General features: G+C 41.4%; 1 protein-coding gene across 2 annotated transcripts in view; it reads right to left on the bottom strand.

Annotated features, from left to right (window-relative positions):
* LOC111977562 (double C2-like domain-containing protein alpha) overlaps positions 1-22,497 on the bottom strand; it is an 80,283-nt gene that overhangs the window by 5,864 nt on the left and 51,922 nt on the right. The window contains exons 7-10 of one of the 2 annotated variants that reach the window (XM_024007037.2): positions 18,349-18,408; positions 10,117-10,319; positions 8,166-8,247; positions 4,513-4,609 (exon numbers count right to left, since the gene is read on the bottom strand). In XM_024007037.2, coding sequence (XP_023862805.1) covers positions 4,513-4,609; positions 8,166-8,247; positions 10,117-10,319; positions 18,349-18,408 — 442 coding nt within the window. The remainder of the gene's footprint in view (positions 1-4,512; positions 4,610-8,165; positions 8,248-10,116; positions 10,320-18,348; positions 18,409-22,497) is intronic. The other variant, XM_024007038.2, reaches the window with a different exon arrangement.

Here is a 22,497-nt window from a genome sequence, read left to right as displayed (position 1 = left end):
ATCACACTTTTCTGAGGCAAAGCTGATCGGTGCTGGTCTGGGACCAGAGATTTCAAAGGTAGCACTAGTTACCACTAGGGATTAACATGGGTAACCGGGATCCCGGGAAGCTGATTAAACAGCATGATAATTACACAGGTGCACCTTGTACTGGGGACAATGAACGGCCTCTCTAAAATGTGTAGTTTTGTGACACAACAATGCCACAGATGTCTCAAGTTTTGAGGGAGCGTGCAATTGGCATGCTGATTGCAGGAATGTCAAACAGAGCTGTTGCCACATGATTAAATGTTAATTTGCCCCCTCCACATATGCCCCCTCCACATCTTTTTAGAGAATTTGGTGGTGGAGGGGTTTGTAAGGAGTATTTATATTTGTAATAAAGCCCTTACTCATTCTGATTGGTTGGGCCTGGCTTCCCAGTTGGTGGACCTGGCTCCCAAGTGGGTGGGCCTATGCTCTTCCAGGCCCACCCATGGTTGCGCCCCTGCTCAGTCATGTGAAATCCATAGATTATGGCCTAATTTATTTATTTCAATTGACTGATTTCCTGTAATTGAACTGTCATTCAGTAAAATATTTTAAATTGTTGCATGTTGCGTTTATATTTTTGTTCAGTATATTTCCACTCTTCATATCTCCCCATTATTCATGAGCTATCTGTATAATCATAAACTCGATATTCTGTCATTCKTTGAAGGAGTTTATCTAGCAAGCTTAGCAACTTTGGTCAATTGACTTTTGCCTACTTTTGCCTGTGCTCTGTGCGTCCTCTGTGCGTCCGTTGCAAGTGTTGGCGGTTCCGTCTTGTCGAGTCCCTATGCTATGTTTGTACGACAAAGGACTATGGTGTGAAGCGCTTACTTTTTCTCATAGGAGTGTTTGGCTTTGGCATCATTGTGCTTTACAGTGGCCAGGTTTGGCCATGCTGGCTTCAAGTTTTGTTTCAGAGTAGGAGCTGTCGTGTGGAGTCTCCTTCCCATAAGGAGTCTGGCTGGACTTTCTCGTGTTGGTTCCTTTGCAGTGTCCCTGTAGCTCATTAGTGCGAGCTGTGAATCTTTCTGTTTGAGGATGAATTTTGCCATTTTCCCGTTCCACCATCCCGTTTGCTTGGGGATATTATGGACTTGAAGTTGTGCGTTTGAAGTCGTACGTGGCTGTAAAATCTCAAAGTTTCTGCGATTTAGAATGTGGGCCATTATCTGTCACCATTTCTTTAGGTATTCTGAACCTTGCGAAGATGCTTGGAAGTTTTGCCTCACTAGTTGTCTTTGTGAAGTTCAAGATCTTGAGCCACCAAGAGTAGTAGTCTATGAAGACTAGGAACGTTTTCCCCTTGAACTCGCTGAGGTCTGCTGCCAATTTCACAAATTTACCTTTCAGCAGGACAATAACCTAAAACACAAGGCCAAATATACTTGCTTACCAAAACAACACTGAATGTTCCTGAGTCACCAGGTTACAGTTTGGACTTAAATCGGCTTGAAAATCTATGGCAAGACTTGAAAATGGCTGTTTAGCAATGATCAACAACTAACTTGATAGARCTTCAATAATTTTTTAAAGAATAATGAGCAAATATTGTACAATCCAGGTGTGCAAAGCTCTTAGAGACTGACCCAGAAAGACTCAGCTGATTACAGCTGTAATCACTGCCAAAGGTGATTCTAACATGTGTTGACTCAGGGGTGTAAATTTGATATTTCTGTATTTCATTTTCAATAACATTTGCTAAAATTTCAAAAAACATGATTTCCCTTTGCCATTATGGGCTATTATATCTAGATTGGTGAATTCAGGCTGTAACACAACAAAATGTGGAATGTCAAGGGGTATGAATACTTTCTGAAGGCACTGTATGATCATTTCCATAGCCTGGACATCTGCTTCCAACCTTGTATCGTCCATCTCTGGTTTGGGGTGCCTAGACAAGGCATCGGCGACGACCAGGTTCTTCCGTTCTTCCCTCGATGGGGTTGAACTTCATCAAGTCGAATCAGCGGCCACTGACATCAAAGGTGTGCATTGTCCAGGTCTTTGTTGTTTATCAATGTCACCAGCGGTTTGTGATCTGTGATCAAGCGATAGTTCTCCAACCCTCACAAATGCTAGTAAATCTTTGCTGATGCCCACAAGCCTACGAGTCACTCATTCTCGATCTCTTTTTGCCGTTACTGTGTGTACGTGAGCAGAAAGCWACAGGCTTAAGGGTGCCGTTGTGTTCTTGTACCCCACCCAAGCCGTAGCTGCTTGCATCTGCGCTTACCACTGTTGAAGACCTGGAGCAATTGCACTGATGAGATCAGTGCTTTGACCAGTGGTGGAAAAAGTACCCAATTGTCATACTTGAGTAAAAGTAAAGATACCTTAATAGAAAATGACACAAGTCTAAAAGTATTTGGTTTTAAATATACTCAAGTATCAAAAGTAAATGTAATTGCTAAAATATACTTAACTTGTCACTACAGGGGGTGCTGTTTCAACTTCGWCATTTTGCGTCTCCAAATTAAACTGCCTCGTACTCAATTCTTGCTCGTACAATATGCATATTATTATTACTATTGGATAGAAAACAATCTCTAGTTTCTAAAACCGTTTGAATTATGTCTGTGGGTGAACCAGAACTCTTTCTACAGCGAAAATCATGACAGGACATGCGAAGGTCAGAAAAATAGTCTCTGTTCTCAGATCAGTTTAAAGCTCTGTGTGTGCCCTATGGATCGAAATGAACTGCACCCGCCTTCCCCTGGATGTCAGTAACCAATGAGAAGTGGAATGGTGTTTCTACGTATTTCTCAGAGCTTATAAAAGGGCAAGGAACGAGGTGCGCTCTCTTTTCGACTTCCGCCATTACGCAACGCAAGACCTCAGGATAGCATTTTGAAACGCTCAGTTATCGGCCTTAGATATGTCCGTCTGTAATTTAATTCGGTATAGGTGTTAGAAACATCATAACGAAGTTATTTGAAACCGATTTATATCAGTTTATGCGAGTATATTGCTATTTTCGGAATTTTCGTAGTATTGCGTTTGAGGATTTGGACATGTGTGTGCCACGTAGCTAACGTTAGCTGCTAGTTCCGAAGTTGAAGTGGACGTTTTACAACAAAGCAACGATTCTTTCGGACAAAAGGACACCTTGCCCAAGATTCTGATGGAAGCTCGTCCAAAAGTAAGAGCTATTTATGATTTTATTCCGTATTTATGTGGAAAAATGTAAACGCATTTTTCGGCCATTATTGCAGCACTAGTCCAGTGCTGTAACGCACACTGTATGTCTAGTAACGTTAATTTTAAAAATCTAAATCAGCGGTTGCATTAATAACCAATGCATCTTTCATTAGCTGTCCAACCTGTATTTTTTTWGTCAATCTAATCGATAAATAATCGTAAACTTAGGTGCCCTTCCAAGATGGCGCCGGCCAGGAATGCATGCCATGTTTTGACTGATTACATAGCATAACCACGATTTGTGATGCTAAATATGCACATTTTCGAACAAACTCTATATGCATTGTGTAATATGATGTTACAGGACTGTCATCTGAAGAATTCTGAGAAGGTTAGTGAAAAAATTAATATATTTTGGTGGTGATAACGTTATCGCGCTTTTTTGCCTTGAATCAATGCTGGGGTGATGTTAGCTCATGTGGTATGCTAATATAACGATATATTGTGTTTTCGCTGTAAAACACTGCTTCCAACGCTATTTCAGATTGCAGCTGCAATGTAGAACTGTGATTTATACCTGAAATATGCACATTTTTCTAAAAAAACATATGCTATACCATAAATATGTTATCAGACTGTCATCTTATGAAGTTGTTTCTTGGTTAGTGGCTATATATATCTTTATTTAGTCGAAATTGTGATAGCTGCCCATGCAGGAAAAAAATGGTGGAGAAAAAAAAGTTGTGTMTTTTGCTATCGTGGTTAGCTAATAGATTTACATATTGTGTCTTCCCTGTAAAACATTTAAAAAATCGGAAATGATGGCTGGATTCACAAGATCTGTATCTTTCATTTGGTGTCTTGGACTTGTGATTTCATGAACATTTGATTATATGATATCCCTGTGGCTTTAGGCTAGGCTATGCTAGTCAGCTTTTTTGATGGGGAGGATCCCGGATCCGGGGTTGTGACTCGTTAGAGGTTTTAAGTATCAAAAGTAAAAGTACAAATAATAAAATAAATCCTTATATCAAGCAAACCAGATGGCACAATTTTCTTGTTTTTTACATTTACGGATAGCCAGGGGCACACTCTTTTCTTTAGGAATGTAGTGAAGTAAAAGTTGTCAAAAATGTAAACAGTAAAGTAAAGTACAGATAACCCCAAAAACGACTTAAGTAGTACTTTAAAGTATTTTTACTTAAGTACTTTACACCACTGTGCCTTTGAATGAACCACGGCCTTGGTGAAGAAAATGAAGAAACTGGCCCAATTGGGCAACCAGACCGCCCACGACTAGAATCCCACTTATGACTGTGGGTGGTGCAGTCGCCAACTCACCAATAAAATCGTTGGATTTCCCTAGGTCGTAGTCCCAGACGGTGACCTCCAGGGTTTTGGTGGACAGCTCCGTGAAGGAGATCTCATAGAAGAACTCCTGCAGAGAGCCATGGGATGGATGGCGGGTCAAAAGGCAATCATTAACGAGAGATAGAGAGATAGAGAGACAAATGGGCCCTATAAGGATAATTAATATAGAAATAGTGTATGCATGTCTAGTAACTTGGGTAGAAAAAGTAAAGCAATGAAAGAAACATAGAAACACACTGTTGAACAGGATTTCTTAAATTTCCTAATGAGAATGGTAACAGATTCAGTTTCTCATTGTTGGTCCTGTGGCAGCCAGTGTGTTTGCTGAATTTCACTCCAGTTTAGCCAATTTAATCGACAACATACAGTACTTCGCTGTATTGTCGTCGATCCTACATCCTAGGACCTATGCAGTTGCGTTCAAAATGTGTGTAGCTGCATTAAATACATTATATACACCAAAAGTATATGGACACCTGCTCTTCAAACATCTCATTCCAAAATCATGGCCATTAGTATGGAGTTGGTCCCCCCTTTGCTGCTATAACAGCCTCCACTCTTCTGGGAAGGCTTTCCACTAGACGTTGGAACATTACTGCGGGGACTTGCTTCCATTCATTCACAAGAGTTTTAGTGAGGTCGGGTACTGATGTTGGGCGATTAGGCCTAGCTTGCAGTCGGCGTTCCAATTCTTCCCAAAGGTGTTCGATAGGGTTGAGGTCAGGGCGTTGTGCAGGCCGGTCAACTTCTTCCACACCGATCTCGACAAACCATTCCTGTATGGACCTCGCTTTGTGCACGGGGAAATAGTCATTCTCCACCAGACTTTACAGTGGGCACTATGYATTCGTCAGGTAGCGTTCTCCTGGCATACGCCAAACCCAGATTCGTCCATCGGACTGCCAGATGGTGAAGCGTGATTCATTACTCCAGAGAACGTACTTCCTCTGCTCCAGAGTCCAATGGCGGCGAGCTTTACACCACTCCAGCCGACACTTGGCATTCCACATTGTGATCTTAAAGGCTTGTGTGCGCCTGCTCGGCCATGGAAACCCACTTCATTAAGCTCCCAACGAACAGTTATTGTGTTGACGTTGCTTCCAGGGGCAGTTTGGAACTCGGTAGTGAGTGTTGCAACTGAGGAGACAATTTTTATGCACTTCAGCACACACACCGTTGTCGTTGTTACTCATAGGCGTTTCCACTTCACAATAACAGCACTTACAGTTGACCGAAGCAGCTCTAGCAGGGCAGACATTTGACGAACTAACTTGTTGGAAAAGTGGCATCCTATGACGGTGCCATGTTGAAAGTCACTGAGCTTTTCAGGAAGGCCATTCTACTGCCAATGTTTGTCTATGGTGATTGCATGGCTGGGTGCTCGATTTTATACACCTGTCAGCAACAGGTGTGGCTGAAATAGCCGAATCCACTAAATTGAAAGGGGTCCACATACTTTTGTATATGTAGTGTATCTGCTGCTTGTAAGACTTGCATTCCCAAATAAATTCACAAATAGAGAGCTGTTTAGCCAAGTGGAAATACTAACAATGCCAACCATTTCCTTTTAAAAGGTGAAATTGCCTTTAAACGGCACATTGTCAGTTGTCCAGTGAGCTGCTCTATAATGTGCCTTGGATTGAATCCCAGCACATTGTTGCTAATAAGTACAGGTGGTCAGGGTGGTTGTTGCCATGTGTGCATTACGATTAGCCAGCTCCACGATTACGCAATCTTTTGGCTTGTGTTGTGTGGCAATTGTTGTGGAAATTTTCAAATGACTTTGCAACCCTGAATTTGAGGGCTGGGAAGATACCAAAAATGAAAACACGAAGCAGACCGAACTATTTGGTCCTTTAAAAGCCTGAAAATAAATACATGTGACAAATGATGTTAGTTTCTAACAATAGGGTTGTTTTTCCTAAAGAAGTTGAATTCGCTTCGTGTTTTGTTTCCTTGCCATGATAATAACAAGTATCGCGATACTGGTTTTGTCCCGGCCTTCTGAATTTCCAGCTAGCTACTAGCTCTGAAAGGTGGGGGACACCTTGAAAAAGAGAGACAAAATATATTTATTTTATTTGTCCTTTTGGGTCATGCTTTACATTGTCATTATTTCTGCTTGGCTAAACTGCCCTTTTGTGAATTTGTTTGGGAATGCAGGACATATAAGCAGCGGATATCTATATATAGCTACATGATTTTTTAAAAGCAGTGCATAGGATGCATCCTCGATGGCCATTACAGTGAAGACTCCAGCAGAGTTAAACAATTAGTATCTGCACAGTTCAACAAAACCAATCCACTAAAATAGATTGATAATCACCTACAATCGCCTATACTATGTATAGTCCTGGTTTCTTTTTAGTCCAGGASTAAGCTTAATCTGCATCTCGTAAAATCGGTCCTTAAACCGAAAATCAAACATGACAATTTTCATGATCGGGGTGAAATCCAAAATGAATTTGGGCTAGGATCAGTACTTCGGCACATGTAGTTTGAGCGGGTTAAGGACACACCGATGATGGCTATTCCATTCTCCAGATCCCTGTCAGATGTCTCAATAATTTTCATTGTTGGTCATGCTGTAATTTGAGCAGTGCTACGTTGCGATTGGCCAAGGACTGCTGCTAATAGCCAATGAGCATGCAGCATGTGAGACGAAAACAATGATGGTGAAGAGGAAAGCAACAAGAACAGGCACCGTGTGTACGGAGGTGATGGAAGACAGATTGGTGGAGCTGTGGAAAGAAAGCAGCTGCCTTTTCAATGTGGGAGCCCATATTCTGCAGCTCCGTGAAATAAATTTTTTGATGTTTCTGCACATAATAACGTGCACACTAATACATTTATTTAAATGTAAAATTATTCCAAAATATTAAAAAAATGTAGCTCACTGTTTGCGTGTTGGCATTTTTTTACATCCTGGGTTTGAGGATGGACGGAATGAAAGATTTGCTACAAGGAATTTGTGAAATGTGTTTTTAGAAGTTGTGTAATGCATGCTCAGCATAACTGATAGCCTGACCCCAGATCTGTTTGTGCATGATAACAAAAACAGATTGGCACTCAGGCTGTAGAAGTGATTGGTTAGAAATGAGAACCCAAACAGTGGCTGTCCCCAGGACTGGACCAGAGAAACTCAGAAAACGTGTATTAGTATGTTCGCAGTGCAAATGGCTCGGGGTATGAGCATCCTATGAATGACAACAATGTGAAATGTAAGTGCTGTATTGTACAAACAATTGTATATAATTGGGCATTTTAGAGAAATGATGTGTAAACAAAAGGCTGATTGTGTCTCCGAGGACTGATTATAGTCCTAATAAGCTTTCTTCATGGTGCACACCGCACGATTCACAAACATGCAGATTCCAACAGGCACACACACACACAGGCAGAAGAACACGCATACGTCACACACAAACACGATTCACAAACATGCAGATTCTAACAGGCACAGAAACACACACATGCACACCAACACACAAACACAGGACACACACAAGCACAATAACACGTACAAACATGCACACAAATACACACCCCGCACAATTCACAAACATGCAGATTATAACTTTCACACAAGCACAAGAACCACACACACACACACAAACACACACCTCATTAAACTCGGGGTTAAGAGTCTTTTTTATGACGGCTGTTTTATGCTTGGATTTCTTCTGCAGGTCTGGCTTGAGGTACCTGATACAGAGAAATGTGAGGCTGTCACGCTCCATTAAGAAAACAAAAACTCAATTTATTATGCAGTCCAAAGTAGAACATTATCTAGGGAATAGGTTGCCATTTGCCATTGTTGTTCCTAATGCAAGGTCCGGTTTAAAGCTGCTGTACATTCTGCATGATTTCTTGCTGCTATCGTAATTGCAAATCCCCATCCACTGAAACTTTTGCAGAATTATAATGTCTTCTGAAACACATGAAATCCCAAACATAACTTTCGGAGCGTGATGTTGTTACATTCCAAATGTAAAGACCACATAATTTATGGGGCAGATATGATGCTGTCATCTTACAGCATAAGAAACTATGGTTGTGTCCCAATTGCACCCTATTCACTTTTGACCAGATCCTATAGGCCCTGGTCAAAAGTAATGGACTATCTAGAGAATAGGGTGCTATCCGTACGTTTCCCATGTCCGAATCTATATTGTATAGTACGTTTCTAGCTACGTGTGTCATAACAAGGACAGTTCTGAACGTGAACTCGTATTATCTCACGGTCTGATACTTGAAGTCTTAAGCTACACAGCAGACTCTTTAACTGTGCCATGTATCTCTCTCTGTGCTCTGACACATTCTCTAATATATAAACCGACAGAGAGCTAGTGTTCTGCATTTCCATCACACACATATTTTCCACCCACCACCCCGCAGCACGAAGACCTGATGTTCTCCCCCACACTCAGACACAACAAAACAGATGGGGAATGTACTGAGTGCTAATACAGAACAACGTGAGAGAGAGCGTGGTAGAGAGAGAGAGAGAGAGAGAGAGAGAGAGAGAGAGAAGAAAAATAACGAGACGCTGTGTGTCTGTGTGTGCCTGTGTGTGCCTGTGTGTGTCTGCTGATCAGTTTGTGTCTGCGGGCATGATTGTGTTGTGTGTGGTGTGTGTGTGTGTGTGTGTGTGTGTGTGTGTGTGTGTGGTGTGTGTGTGTGTGTGTGTGTGTGTGTGTGTGTGTGTGTGTTGTGTGTGTGTGTGTGTGTGTGTGTGTGTGTGTGTGTTGTGTGTGTGTGTGTGTGTGTGCATGATCGTGTGTGTGTGAGAGAGAAAGCGTCTGCAGGAGAGACATTTGATTGTGTGAACTGGCAGTAGGAAAATGGTGGCAGTCTATTTGTATGACTTGCTTGTACTTTAACCTGAGGGGGGAAATAGCTGGTTTGGCATATTTCTCCAAGAAAGTGTGTATGTGTGTGTTTATGTACGTGTGAAAGGGAGGTAAAGTGAGCTCGGCACTCAAGGCCAGTGACGGAATTAAGTGAACACATTGACAAGGGATGAAATGTTTATTCCTTTGTACGATTTCTGTCAGGATGCATCAGTCACGCTGGGAAAAATTCCCCCTCTCACTAGCCATGGCTTGCACACACACACACACACACACACCACACACACACACACACACACACACACACACACACACACACACACACACACACACACACACACACACACACACACACAACACACACACACCACACACACACACACAACACACACCACACACACACACATGCATATACATACACACACACTCTCTCTCTCTACTTGTTTTCAAATAATTTACTATTGAAATGCAATTGTGCAACAGCTCCAGTCCGTAAATCTCTGTATGTTACTCGAAGGGCATATACAGTAAGATAGTCATCTTAATAACCATGACTCTCTGTACACTGCATCTCTTTCTACCGCTCTTGCCCACTGGAAATAATAACGTATTTGTTTTCTTTCAGATACTTTGAGCCTTTCATCAAACATTTTGCTGCGGTGTGCTCTAATGAACACAACCCAGGTCTAGTATTGGTATCACGGTCAACGTCTATACTCACGTTTTGACATAGGGGTCCGAGAATCCGTTGACGTCCATGGCGGCTAGGTGGGCGCAGCGTCGCACACCCACACAAAGCCCTCCGTGGGCCATCTCCTTGGCCTCCCCTTTGGCCTTATCGACCACACCGGACGTGGGGAGGAATTGCAGGCAGAGCAGCAGACGACCCCTCTCCTCCAGACTCCTCTGCTGTTCACTCTCCCACTGAGGGAAAGGGGACATTGAGGATGAGGAAAAAGTGGTAGAGAAAAGGAGAGAGTGAGAGATAGGAACAGATATAGAGAAAAGGATAGAGAATGAGAGAGAAAGTAGCAGAGAAAAATAAAAATAAAGGATAGAGTGAGAGAGAAAAGGAAAGAGTCAAACCAGGGGCTGCTATCATCGCCCTCTTAAATGAGCGAGTGCCAAAGAACTGTTGAACTTTTTACGTTGTGCTCTTCAGTATTTAGGCCAGCAGTCTGTTGGGATGACTGTGTATTGACCTTTTGTGTCTGTACTGAAGGCACTTAAGTTAGCAGTGACAGCATTTGTCAGACACGATGTTGACATAGCAACTACTAGCTGAAAGGACCTAGCGGCACGTTTTTGGGAAAAAGGACGTGCMAGGTCAAAAAAAGTTAGCAACTACCAGTCAATGAGAATTATACCACAGCATTGTTGAATACTCGTTTCTGATTGGTTARACCATACTTGCTACAAAGTAACAGAGCCCTAAACCAACAAACCAAAATTGGATACACTGTAAACGCAGGTCCAACGAGGAAGAACTTAGCTAGCTAGCATTGATTTGTTTTTGCAGAGACATATTTTTTTGGAACATCTGATGACCTAACGTGGTGAGTGATGGAAATGAATTTCTCTGGTCCCTACTGTTGCAGTCATGGTACAAGTGGCTCTATGCTGTCAAATACTCCCACATTTTGACCAGCTGTTTTCAGAAACGGATCTTTTTTAATTCGGTTGTCATATTGGCAGGTTTGCTAGCAACAAACTAGTTGTGTTTGATATGCAATGCGATCTCCTCGTAATGAACAGTGTTGAGTGTCCTGAAGTGAAGGCAAACTTTTCTGGCTACGCCAGGCAAAATTGGGCATTATCAGCTCATTGTTATGGATGTATCCAAATTAACATCATTAGAAAACAGCTACTTTGTTGTTATTCTGTCTGCAGAGGTCGTGACTGTGTTAGCCGTAGCTAGCTGGCTAGCTAGCAAGCAAGGGATAAGAAGATTGCCAGCGAGCATGGCCACAGAACATAAAGAACGAACGACTGGATCGCGTCCATAAGTATCAAACTAACTGAACAAGTGACTTGTTCGCGACTCTAGCAACCAAAAGATGAGAAAGTATGAATTAGTTTATAAAAATGAAAATATAAACATAATTTTTTCCCCTACTGGTAAATGTGTGCTTTCATCATATTGTTTTCTCTAGCAACTGTGGGTGGTATAAGCGGGATAAACGGCTCTGTTCTGTACATTACCTTTGAAAATTTTACTCTGCAATGGGTACTCGGTCCTGCCTCGTCCCTCTGCGTTGTCCATTATTTCCAAGGTAATGTACATGACTTCGGCGTTTATCCCTTACATAAAGTATATTTAATACTTATGGATACAGTATCATATTAGCATTTCTTTGTTGTTGCCATTGTTGAATTACTGCATTGGGACATTGTCTTCCAACAGGTGCAGGTACTACGCGTTGCTAGTGCAGACAAACACGTTATCTGACATAAGACAATAGCCTTTGGGTTGAAACATGTCCATGTCAGTACATTCAATACAGTGTCGCTCTGAACTTCATTCCATATTTTTTTATTACATATTGTCCCTGTACGTGTCCTATCTTATGCATGGACAGACTTAGTGATATGGGGGTTTTATAGTAAAGACGTAATTTAACAGGAAACATGTATTACCTTTGACTACCAAATCACTTCAAAAAGTAGGTCACACGTTCCTCCAAAATAATTCCAGCAACAGTGCACTGTGCACCCGCCAACTTTCCTTCAATTCGCAAGTGTCTGAAACTAAACTCAGCAATAAAAGAAACGTCCCCTTTTCAGGACCCTGTCTTTCAAAGATAATTTGTAAAAATACAACTAACACAACTATCCAACTTCACAGATCTTCATTGTAAAGGGTTTAAACACTGTTTCCCATGCTTGTTCAATGAACCATGAACAATTAATGAACATGCACCTGTGGCACTGCCGTTAAGACACTAACAGCTTACAGACGGTAGGCAATTAAGGTCACAGTTATGAAAACKTAGGACACTAAAGAGGCCTTTCTACTGACTCTGATAAACAGCAAAAGAAAGATGCCCAGGGTCCCTGCTCATCTGCGTGATCGTGCCTTAGGCATGCAAGGAGGCATGAGGACTGCAGATGTGGCCAGGGAAATAAATTGCAATGTCCATACTGTGAGACGCCTAAGACAGCGCTACAGGGAGACAGGACGTACAGCTGATTGTCCTCGCAGTGGCAGACCGCGTGTAACAACACCTGCACAGGATTGGTACATCCGAACATCACACCTGCGGGACAGGTACAGGATGGCAACAACAACTGCCCGAAGGGATCACTAAGAAGTTAAGTTTCCTGAAAATAAACGCAGTTGATAGTGAGAGGATGTTTCTTTTTTTGCTGAGTTTATCTTACCAGAGAAAGCATCCAAACGAGGGAAACAGCGCCCCTCTGTCTAACTATACTGTACACTGACTGTAAAAAACAGTAGGAACACCTACTCTTTCYATGACATAGACTGACCAGGTGAATCCAGGTGAAAGCTATGATCCCTTGTTGATGTCACTTGTTAAATCCACTTCAATCAGTGTAGATGAAGGGGAGGAGACAAGTTAAAGAAGGATTTTTAAGCCTTGAGACAATTGAGAAATGTATTCTGTATGTTTGCCATTCAGAGGGTGAATGGGCAAGACAAAATATTTAAGTGCCTTTGAACAGGGTATGGTAGTAGGTGCCAGGCTCACTGGTTTGAGTATGCTGATGGGTTTTTCACGCTCAACAGTTTCCCATGTGTATCAAGAATAGCCCACCACCCAAAGGACATCCAGCCAACTTGACACAACTGTGGGAAGCATTGGAGTCAACATGCGCCAGTATCCCTGTGGAACGCTTTCAAAACTTTGTAGAGTTCGTGCCCCGATGAATTGAGTCTGTCCTGAGGGAAAAGGGCGTGCAACTCAATATTGTTCCTAATGTTTTGTACGCTCAGTGTATGTAGGCCATGTATCTGATGCTGTCTGGCCAAAAAGAGTATGGCACGTCACGTTAGAGTTCTTCATGGGTCCAAAATGTTGGACCCGATATGCATAAATGTATTTGTTTAATATAGCGACTCATTCCGAACGGACCCGAGGCCAACTAGACCAGTTCCGTATAGACCTGGTCTGATCCGAGTGAAGGAAACAGCGGAAAAGTCCATTTTTAAGCTACTTTGTTAACCGTAGCTGAAAAAGCGTGAGGGACAGAAGGAACAGAAAGGTGGTGTTGCCCATTTCCCTTTTCCCTTTTTTTGTGAACAAAATGTGCAATGCATTTTCCGAACTGTGAATGACAGCAATACGCAACAAAGCGTCTAGTCTGCCGGAAAACCAGACGAAGAAGAAGGAAAATAAGGAAAGGAGGTGCCACTCTAGCAGGCAGAGCATGGTGGGGGGGCTACTAGTATTATTCTTTTTTTATTATGCCCAGCTCACAAGGCCCCTGATGATGCGAGGCCTGAGGCAACTGCCTTTTCCGCCTAGTGGTAAGTCCGCCAGTGATCGATCTTATGCTAGTGACAAGCTCAATTTCCCCTCTGGGGATCAATAAAATTGATCTATTCATTCATCCTCTTGTGTGTCTTATAGACTGACTATTGTGATGGAAGAGTCTGATCGCAAGTACAGCACGGTACGCATCATGGCACATCACATTAAGATTGACGGATGAAGGAATAGAAAAGAAAAGCGAGGGAGCAGCCACTCAAAGAAGCTAAGAATGATGAGATGCAACATCTCAGGGAAGCATGAGTCACTCCCATGGCCACAGGCAGAGCCGAGCTACATGCATGTATTAATAGTGAAGCATACATTCGTCTGTATTCCACATCCATTTTTACCCCCTTACATGTATGTCTATTTTGTGTTATTTTTGTGAGTGCATAAATTTGCCAACCTTTGATTAGGGCTGTTACAGTGACCATACTACCACCACACTGGCATTCACGAGTCATGACCACAGTCAAATTCCACATKACCTTTTAGTCAAGGTAACTAGGCTTCTCCAAGTTCTGATGCTGCTGATGGTTATTGGTAACATACCAAACTTGCTAACTACCTGGTACTCAGCACTCTGAGCACTCTGGTAGTCAACAGGAAAAACAGAACTAGACCATMATTTGTGCCAGGTGTGATATCCCTCCTAAATTGCTCGTTCTAATGTTCCTATYGACTCAGTAAGACCAGCAGGCTAGTCTTTAAAAATATATATATTTTATTGGTATGTAACTGTTATGAAAGTTGTATTGTCAATTTTGTTTYGTATTTAAACGCTACTTTAAACGTGTACATGTGTCACGCCCTGACCATAGTTTTCTTTGTATGTTTTATGTTTTGTTTGGTCAGGGTGTGATCTGAGTGGGCATTCTATGTTGTATGTCTGGTTTGTCTATTTCTATGTGTTTGGCCTGATATGGTTCTCAATCAGAGACAGGTGTTTTGCGTTGTCTCTGATTGGGAACCRTATTTMGGTAGCCTGTTTTGTATTGTGGGTTGTGGGTTATTGTCTATATGTTAGTTGCTTGTGTCTGCACGTTTTATATATAGCGTCACGTTCGTTTGTTGTTTTAGTAAGTTTGTCAAGTGTTCTTCGTTTCTTCTTTAATAAATAGAAGAATGTATTCACTTCACGCTGCGCCTTGGTCCTCCTCTCTTTCTCCCGAAGACGATCGTGACAACATGACACTGCAACAAAAATTTCCCCATAGGGACAATAAAGTCAGTAAGTAAGTAATTGTCCCTCTAACAACATCAATGCAAATGTATTTTAAAAAATCAGGCACTTCATGAGAGCCCATGAGCTCGTGTTGGGCAACATTTCTATAGCCTAAGCAATTGCGTGAGAAAACAGACTTTTGATGGCCTCTATTAAAAAGAGGAGGATTCCATCAGCTTTCTATARGCTAGGCCTATTATATTTATTTCTCAASTTTCCAAATATCAAGCACATTTCTAAGCTTTACAACAGGAGTATAACCTACCTGGCTGGCATGAAAATAAGCCATGGGAAAATCCATATAGATGACATGCATTTTTTTCCCCTCTGCCCCTGTTCTGAGACAGGTGCATGATAATGGTCCATTCTAAATCAAAACAAATGTCATACATATAATATTTAGTATATGTAAAGACAAGATTCAATTCAGAATAGTCTGATGGGTGACACTATTAGCCTATCACTTGTTTGAAGAGTGAGTACTACTTTTTATATATATATAAAAAAAAATACAAATAATTTCGAAATGGCAGCTCTGCTTCTAGCTCCTAAGCAACTTTGCAGGATATATTTTCCTTACATTATTAGCCCAGAATGTTTTTTGTGTTATTACATACAGTGGGAAAGGAGGTGTATAGGGGATGGTGTTCCCACCGTGACTATTTAAACCTACCCAAACCAAAAACTGTGGATAGATGGCAGCATTCGCGCAAAACTGAAAACACAAACCATCGCATTTAACCACAGCAATGTGACTGGGAATATGGTTGAATACAAACAGTGCAGTTATGCCCTCCGTAAGGCAATCAAATAAGCACAACATCAATACAGAGATAAAGTAGAATTGCAGGTCAACGGCTCAGACACGTGACGTATGTTGCAGGGACTTCAGACAAGAAGTCTCTTCTTGTTATTGGTGTCCTTTAGTAGGGGTTTCTCTTCAGCAAATTGACCATGAAGGCCTGATTCACACAGTCACCTCCTGAACAGTTGATGTTGAGATGTGTCTGTTACTTGAACTCTCAAACATTTACAGTATGTGGGCTGCAATCTGAGGTGCAGTTAACTCTAATGAACTTATCCTCTGTAGTAGGGGTAACTCTGGATCTTCCTTTCCTGTGGCGGTCCTCATGAGAGCCAGTTTCATCATAGCGCTTGATGGTTTTTGCCACTGCACTTGAAGAAACTTTCAAAGTTCTTGACATTTTCAGGATTGATTGACCTTCATGTTTTAAAGTAATGATGGACTGTCATTTCTCTTTGCTTATTTGAGCTGTTCTTGCCATAATATAGTCTTGTTTTTTTTACCAAATAGGACTGTCTTCTGTGTACCACCCCTACCTTGTCATAACACAACTGATTGGCTCAAACGCATTAAGAAGGAAAGAAATTCCACAAATGAACTTTTAACAAGGGACACCTGTTAATTGAAATGCATTCCAGGTAACTACCTCATGAAGCTGGTTGAGAGAATGCCAAGCGTGTGCAAAGTTGTCATTAAGGCAAAGGGTGGCTACTTTGAAGAATTTCAAATATAAATTATATTTTTTATTTGTTTAACACTTTTTTGGTTACTACATGATTCCATGTGTTATTTCACAGTTTTGATGTTTTCACTATTATTCTACAATGTAGAAAATAGTGAAATAAAGAAAAACCCTTGAACGAGTAGGTGATTCCAAACTATTAACTGGTACTGTATATATATATTTGACAGTGGATGTGGATGTCAGAGCAGAAACCAAGCAATGAGGTCGAAAGAGCTTTGAGACAAGATTGTGTCGAGGCACAGATCTGGGGAAGGATACCAAAAAATGTCTGCAGCATTGAAGGTCCCCAAGAAAACAGTGGCCTCCATCATTCTTCAATGGAAGAAATTAGAAACCACCAAGGCTCTTCCTAGAGCTGGCCGCCAAACTGAGCAGTCGTTGGAGAAGGGCATTGGTCAGGGAGGTGACCAAGAACCCGGTGGTCACTCTGACAGAGCTCCAGAGTTCCTCTGTGGAGATGGGAGAACCTTCCAGGATAACCATCTCTGCATCACTCCACCAATCAGGTGTTTATGGTAGAGTGGCCAGACAGAAGCCACTCCTCTGTAAAAGGCACATGACATCCTGCTTGGTTTGCCAAAAGGCACCTAAAGGACTCTCAGACCATGAGAAACAAGATTCTCTAGTTTGATGAAACCAAGATTGAACTATTTGGCCTGAATGCCAAGGGTCACGTCAGGTGGAAACCTGGCACCATCCCTACGATGAAGCATGGTGGTGTCAGCATCATGCTGTGGGGATGTTTTTCAGTGGCAGGGACTGGGAGACTAGTCGGGATCAAGGGAAAGATGTACGGAGCAAAGTACAGAGATATTCTTGATGAAAACCTGCTTAGAGTGCTCAGGACCTCAGACTGGGGCGAAAGTTCACCTTTCAACAACCTGAAGCACACAGCCAAGACAACACAGGAGTAGCTTCGGGACAAGTCTCTGAATGTCCTTGAGGGGTCCAGCTACAGCCCGGGCTTGAACCCAATCGTACATCTCTGGAGAGACCTGAAAATAGCTGTGCAGCGACGCTACCTATTCAACTGAACAGAGCTTGAGAGGATCTGCAGAGAAAAATGGGAGAAACTCCCCAATTACAGGTGTGCCAAGCTTGTAGCGTCATACCCAAGAAGACACAAGGTTGTAATTTCTGCCAAAGTTTGCTTCAACAAAGTACTGAGTAAAGGGTCTGAATGTCATATTTAAGTTTACATTTTTTTTATGTTTTGAAAGTTCTGAACCTTTCTATTCTCATAGTTTCTAAAGATTGTAAATTAAAGACAAACATTTTTGTTAAAAGTGTTATTATATTTTTGAGCGATTGACTTTGACTTTTCAAGTCACCCAGTAGTGCTATCTGCAGAGTTAGCGCCAGGTAAATGTTTCACTTCTTCAACCATTCCTGCAACCAAAAACAAGCGACATATGGTCAGTACCAAAAAACAAATGATCTAATGATTCTGTCTCTTCGTAGCGAAATCTGCAGAGCTGGGATGGTTTTATCCCCCATTTATATAACATTCTATTGGTGGCAAGARTTTTGTATAATAATTGAAATGGAAAAATTCTACGTTTTGAATCCGGTGTTGCTCAAGCCAACACGGCCTTTAAAAGACAAGCGCCGTGCGATGTTGGCACAGCACAGTTTGTTTGAACCATGGTCAGACAGACAGAGGCGAAGGGGTGTTTTTGGTGTACCTCTCTCAGGTAGCAGGAAATGCCTCTCAGTGCCGCACTCATTGCAGAAGGGGAGGGAAGCTGGAGAGAGAGAGAGAGAGAGAGAGAGAGAGAGAGAGAGAGAGAGAGAGAGAGAGAGAGAGAGAGAGAGAGAGGGATGGAGAGAGAAAGAGAAATAAAGATAAATATAGCTGCGAGCAGCAATGAACACGGTTCACAACTATCTTCCTTTATGTGCAATCAGTGAAAGCATTAGCGTGTTTATCTCTCAGTATCACAAGGATGACGCAAGTGAAGTTTAGTCTGTGCTGTAGGTTCGTTATCTTAGAATGCAGCTTGTAATCATTCTTAAAGTCATTACTTAATTCTGCTTGTGTAAATGATTTCAATCTCAGTCGGTTCACTCCACATTAGCATTCCAAAATACTTAAATATACCCTCACAACTGTCGTATCCTGACAGAGCAAGAGGCAGGACTTCCGGTTTCATATTTTCCCAAATAAAATCTCCACTTTTCACTACGTTCAGACCACATATAGTGCATTCGGAAAGTATTCAGACCCCTTCACTTTTAACACATTTTGTTACGTGACAGCTTTAGACTAACATTGATTAAATTGTTTTTTTTTACCCCCCTCATCAATCTACACACAATACTCCATAATGAAAAAGAAAACTGGTTTTTAGAAATGTTTGCAAATTTACATAAGTATTCAGACTCTTTACTCAGTACTTTGTTGGAGCAGGTTTGGCAGCAAATATAGCCTCGAGTCTTTTTGGGTATGACGCTACAAGCTTGCGATACCCGTATTTGGGGAGTTATTTAGACAGGTGTGTGCGTTTCCAAATCATGTCCAATAAATTGAATTTACCACAGGTGGACTCCAATCAAGTTGTGGAAACAGGATGCACCTGAGCTCAATTTCGAGTCTCATATCAAAGGGTCTGAATACCTTTGTAAACAAGGTATTTCCATTTTTTAAATAAATTAATACATTTCTAAAAACCTGTTTTTCACATTATTCGTCAGCATAATTTAACAATCCTTTGCATTAGACAAAGTCCACTTGATCAAGTGTTATTGCTCTAGTGTCCTATGGTGCCACTGGTGCCAATGACATTTATAGTGCTGCCATCTAGTCTGGTGCAGCCATCTAAGGTAGCAGTGACTTACTATTCACACAGCTTATGTTTTGAATGCGGCAACTATTAAAGACTGACGTAATGAGTAAATACAAAACCTGGARGGAATCTGACATATGGTTAATGAGGAGAAGATGATTGCAGATGACTTTGAGCATTAGCGTTACATATGCAAACAATTAGTTGTTTCTAGTTTCCTTGTTTTTTTAGACATCCATACCAAATTCAGTTTGACTTTCAGACATCCTTGATAGCGATGATACGTTTCAAGTTGATAGGACACTGTGGAGTGGATTAACATTGGTTTAAATGGACATGTCAAATCGGATTTTTGATAGGTCAATAACTCAGCCATCTTTTGACCAAGATTTTCTTTAACCAAGTTAAGACATGTACCATGGGTCTACATTCCAAATTGGTGTCTTTTGGTCCTATGGTTCATGAGAAGACGTATGTGCTAATATGAATCCACTGGTATTGTGTGGCCATCTTTGAATGTTATTGAACATTATTTTCTCGAACTCTTTAGTGACTATTGTGACATTTTGAGTCAATCTGACTTTTAGTCCATGAGAAGATGTTTTGTGATTATTTTAAGCATTACAGTTACAGTCAAAAAAGAGAACTGTGACCCTAAAACGTTTCAAGTTGATAAGCCATTGTGAAGTGGATTTACAAAGGATTTAAATGGACAGGTAAAATCTGATTTATAAATAACTCAGCCATATCTTACCCAATCCTTTAGCTTTTCCGAAACTAAGTTGAGAGAAGAATGAGAATACRTTTTCAAAAATGTTCAAGATGTAGGAAAATCTATCCTGAGAGACCTTTGGGTCCTTGAGGCAAATTTGTTCAGCATTTCAAGTCTCTAGGTCTAAAGAGGCGACGGATTTGAAGGTTTAAGTGAGACTGCTTATAACAGCACCTCATAGGCCAATCAGTGCCATTATTTTTGACCAAGTTACTCATGACCTCTAGTGTCTGTGTGCCAAATATATATATTTTTTCACTATCTTTGCTTGAGTTATTTGACCAAGTCAAGGGAAATGAAAATAATAAGAATTCAGAGAATAACAATAGGTTTCACAGCTTTGCTGGGCACGCAATATCAAGTGTGTCTATAGGCTATTTCATGTGGTCTCAATAAGGATCCATAGCCTATAGGCTACGAAGTGYGTGCTCAGAGAAGCACGGAACAAAGTTATCTTTCTAAGATATCTGCTGGGGTGGTCTAAATAAAACTAGGCAGCATTACACACTGCAAAGGATATTCCAACCCTGAGCCCCGGGCTGCTCTGCTCTTACTGATCAAAAAAGTTTTTGTGTGCTGCCTAACCAATGGCTGTGCTGTGTAGACCTACGGTGGCAGTTCAGGAGGAGAGTCAAAGGCTTCTTTTGATTTTTGGTGGCTATTAAGCCTAGTCCAAAAACGTGCGTGAAGACTGGCCTATAGTTTATGTTCTGTTCAGTTTGAAAAGAGAGTGCGAAGGGGAGGACCGGAGGTCATCTTTGATAGCTTGCTACTACTATAATTGATTTTATTAAAAACAATATGTTTCTTGCCCATTATGTATTTATCAGAGTTATTGACCTCACAATAAGACAGATTCGAATCATTTACATTGCGGTGCTGAAACTTGAAGCAGCAGCAATCRGAAATGGACAGCTCATAGTGCTGAAAGAAGGCAAATTCGACTAGGCATTTCAACCRTCTTCATTTTAATTAGACTACTAACAACAAGAGGGCTTTGTGTTGGAGCCTATTTTTACCTATTAAGAAATAAGAGGTAAGCCTAAATGTTTGACAGATGAAATTAAGCTATAGGCTGATATAACCATAGATTTGTCGGTCAGTTCCTCCACCCACTATTCACTCTTAAAAAAGCCTACCTCTGTGTCAGTGAACGGCTGTTAAGTTAAAACCAGGACTCGAATTGAGGGGGTATGAGAGGGTATGCCATAGGCCTACCTTATTTTAAATAAAATGTCAAAAAGCACAGGCCTACCCCTTGTTAGCTTAAGATTTTGAAGAAAATAAAACAGATCTGATTATATAAAATGATCTATAACAGCGCTTTGGTCCGCAGTGCTTTATTCTAGAAACAAGCTGTAAAATACCCGGGAAAGACGTGACTTTGATGCATATGGGGATATCATTGTTTCGTTTATTTGACATTCAGAGGCTGAGCTACAATGTCCTATAGCCGAGGAGACAAAAACATTTACTTTGCTTGGAAGTATTCTAATTCTGTCACTATCAACTGATTAAGCTATTCACTTTCTGTACAATAGAAGATGCTTAAACCCAGACAGCTTTTAGGGAAACACCTGTGATCTTCTCTCATTGGGTTACGCAACTGAAGAAGTGTAGCCAGCAATTAAAGCTTACATTTTTCTGCAACGGTAGGCGTACTCTGTATGGGGTGGAAAGTTAGGCCTAACTTTTGGAAAGTACCATGCTCAGATTYCAAATTACGTTTCTGYCACGCCCTGATCTGTTTCACCTGTTCTTGTGATTGTCTCCACCACCTCCAGGTGTCGCTTATTTTCCCCAGTGTATTTATCCCTGTGTTTCCTGTCTCTCTGTGCCAGTTCGTCTTGTATGTTTTCTATTCTCTTTTTCTAGTCTTCTCGGTTTTGACCCTTGCCTGTTTTTTCTGGACACGCCTGCCTGACCCACCTGCCTGCCCTAACATCAAGCCTGTCTGCCACTCTGTACCTCTTGGACTCAGAATCTGGTTTTGACCTTTTGCCTGTCCACAACCATTCTCTTGCCTACTCCTTTTGGATATAAATAAACAACTAAGACTCGAACCATCTGCCTCCTGTGTCTGCATCTGGGTCTCGCCTTGTGCCGTTATAGTTTCAGATTGAATTATTTGCAAACAGGGACAATTTAGTTCCAAACAAGACACACTGATTTGGCATTTGGATAAATATGATTAATATGAACACATCGGCCTCTGTCTATTCTTAGCCTGTAATTTCCATAATTTGTCACACTGATCTGGTTCACCTGTCTTTGTA

This window comes from Salvelinus sp. IW2-2015, linkage group LG18 (genome assembly GCF_002910315.2).
Source record: "Salvelinus sp. IW2-2015 linkage group LG18, ASM291031v2, whole genome shotgun sequence".
Taxonomy (NCBI): domain Eukaryota; kingdom Metazoa; phylum Chordata; class Actinopteri; order Salmoniformes; family Salmonidae; genus Salvelinus; species Salvelinus sp. IW2-2015.
Note: the sequence above shows the minus strand (reverse complement) of the source record. Positions and strands in the feature narration are given on the sequence as shown.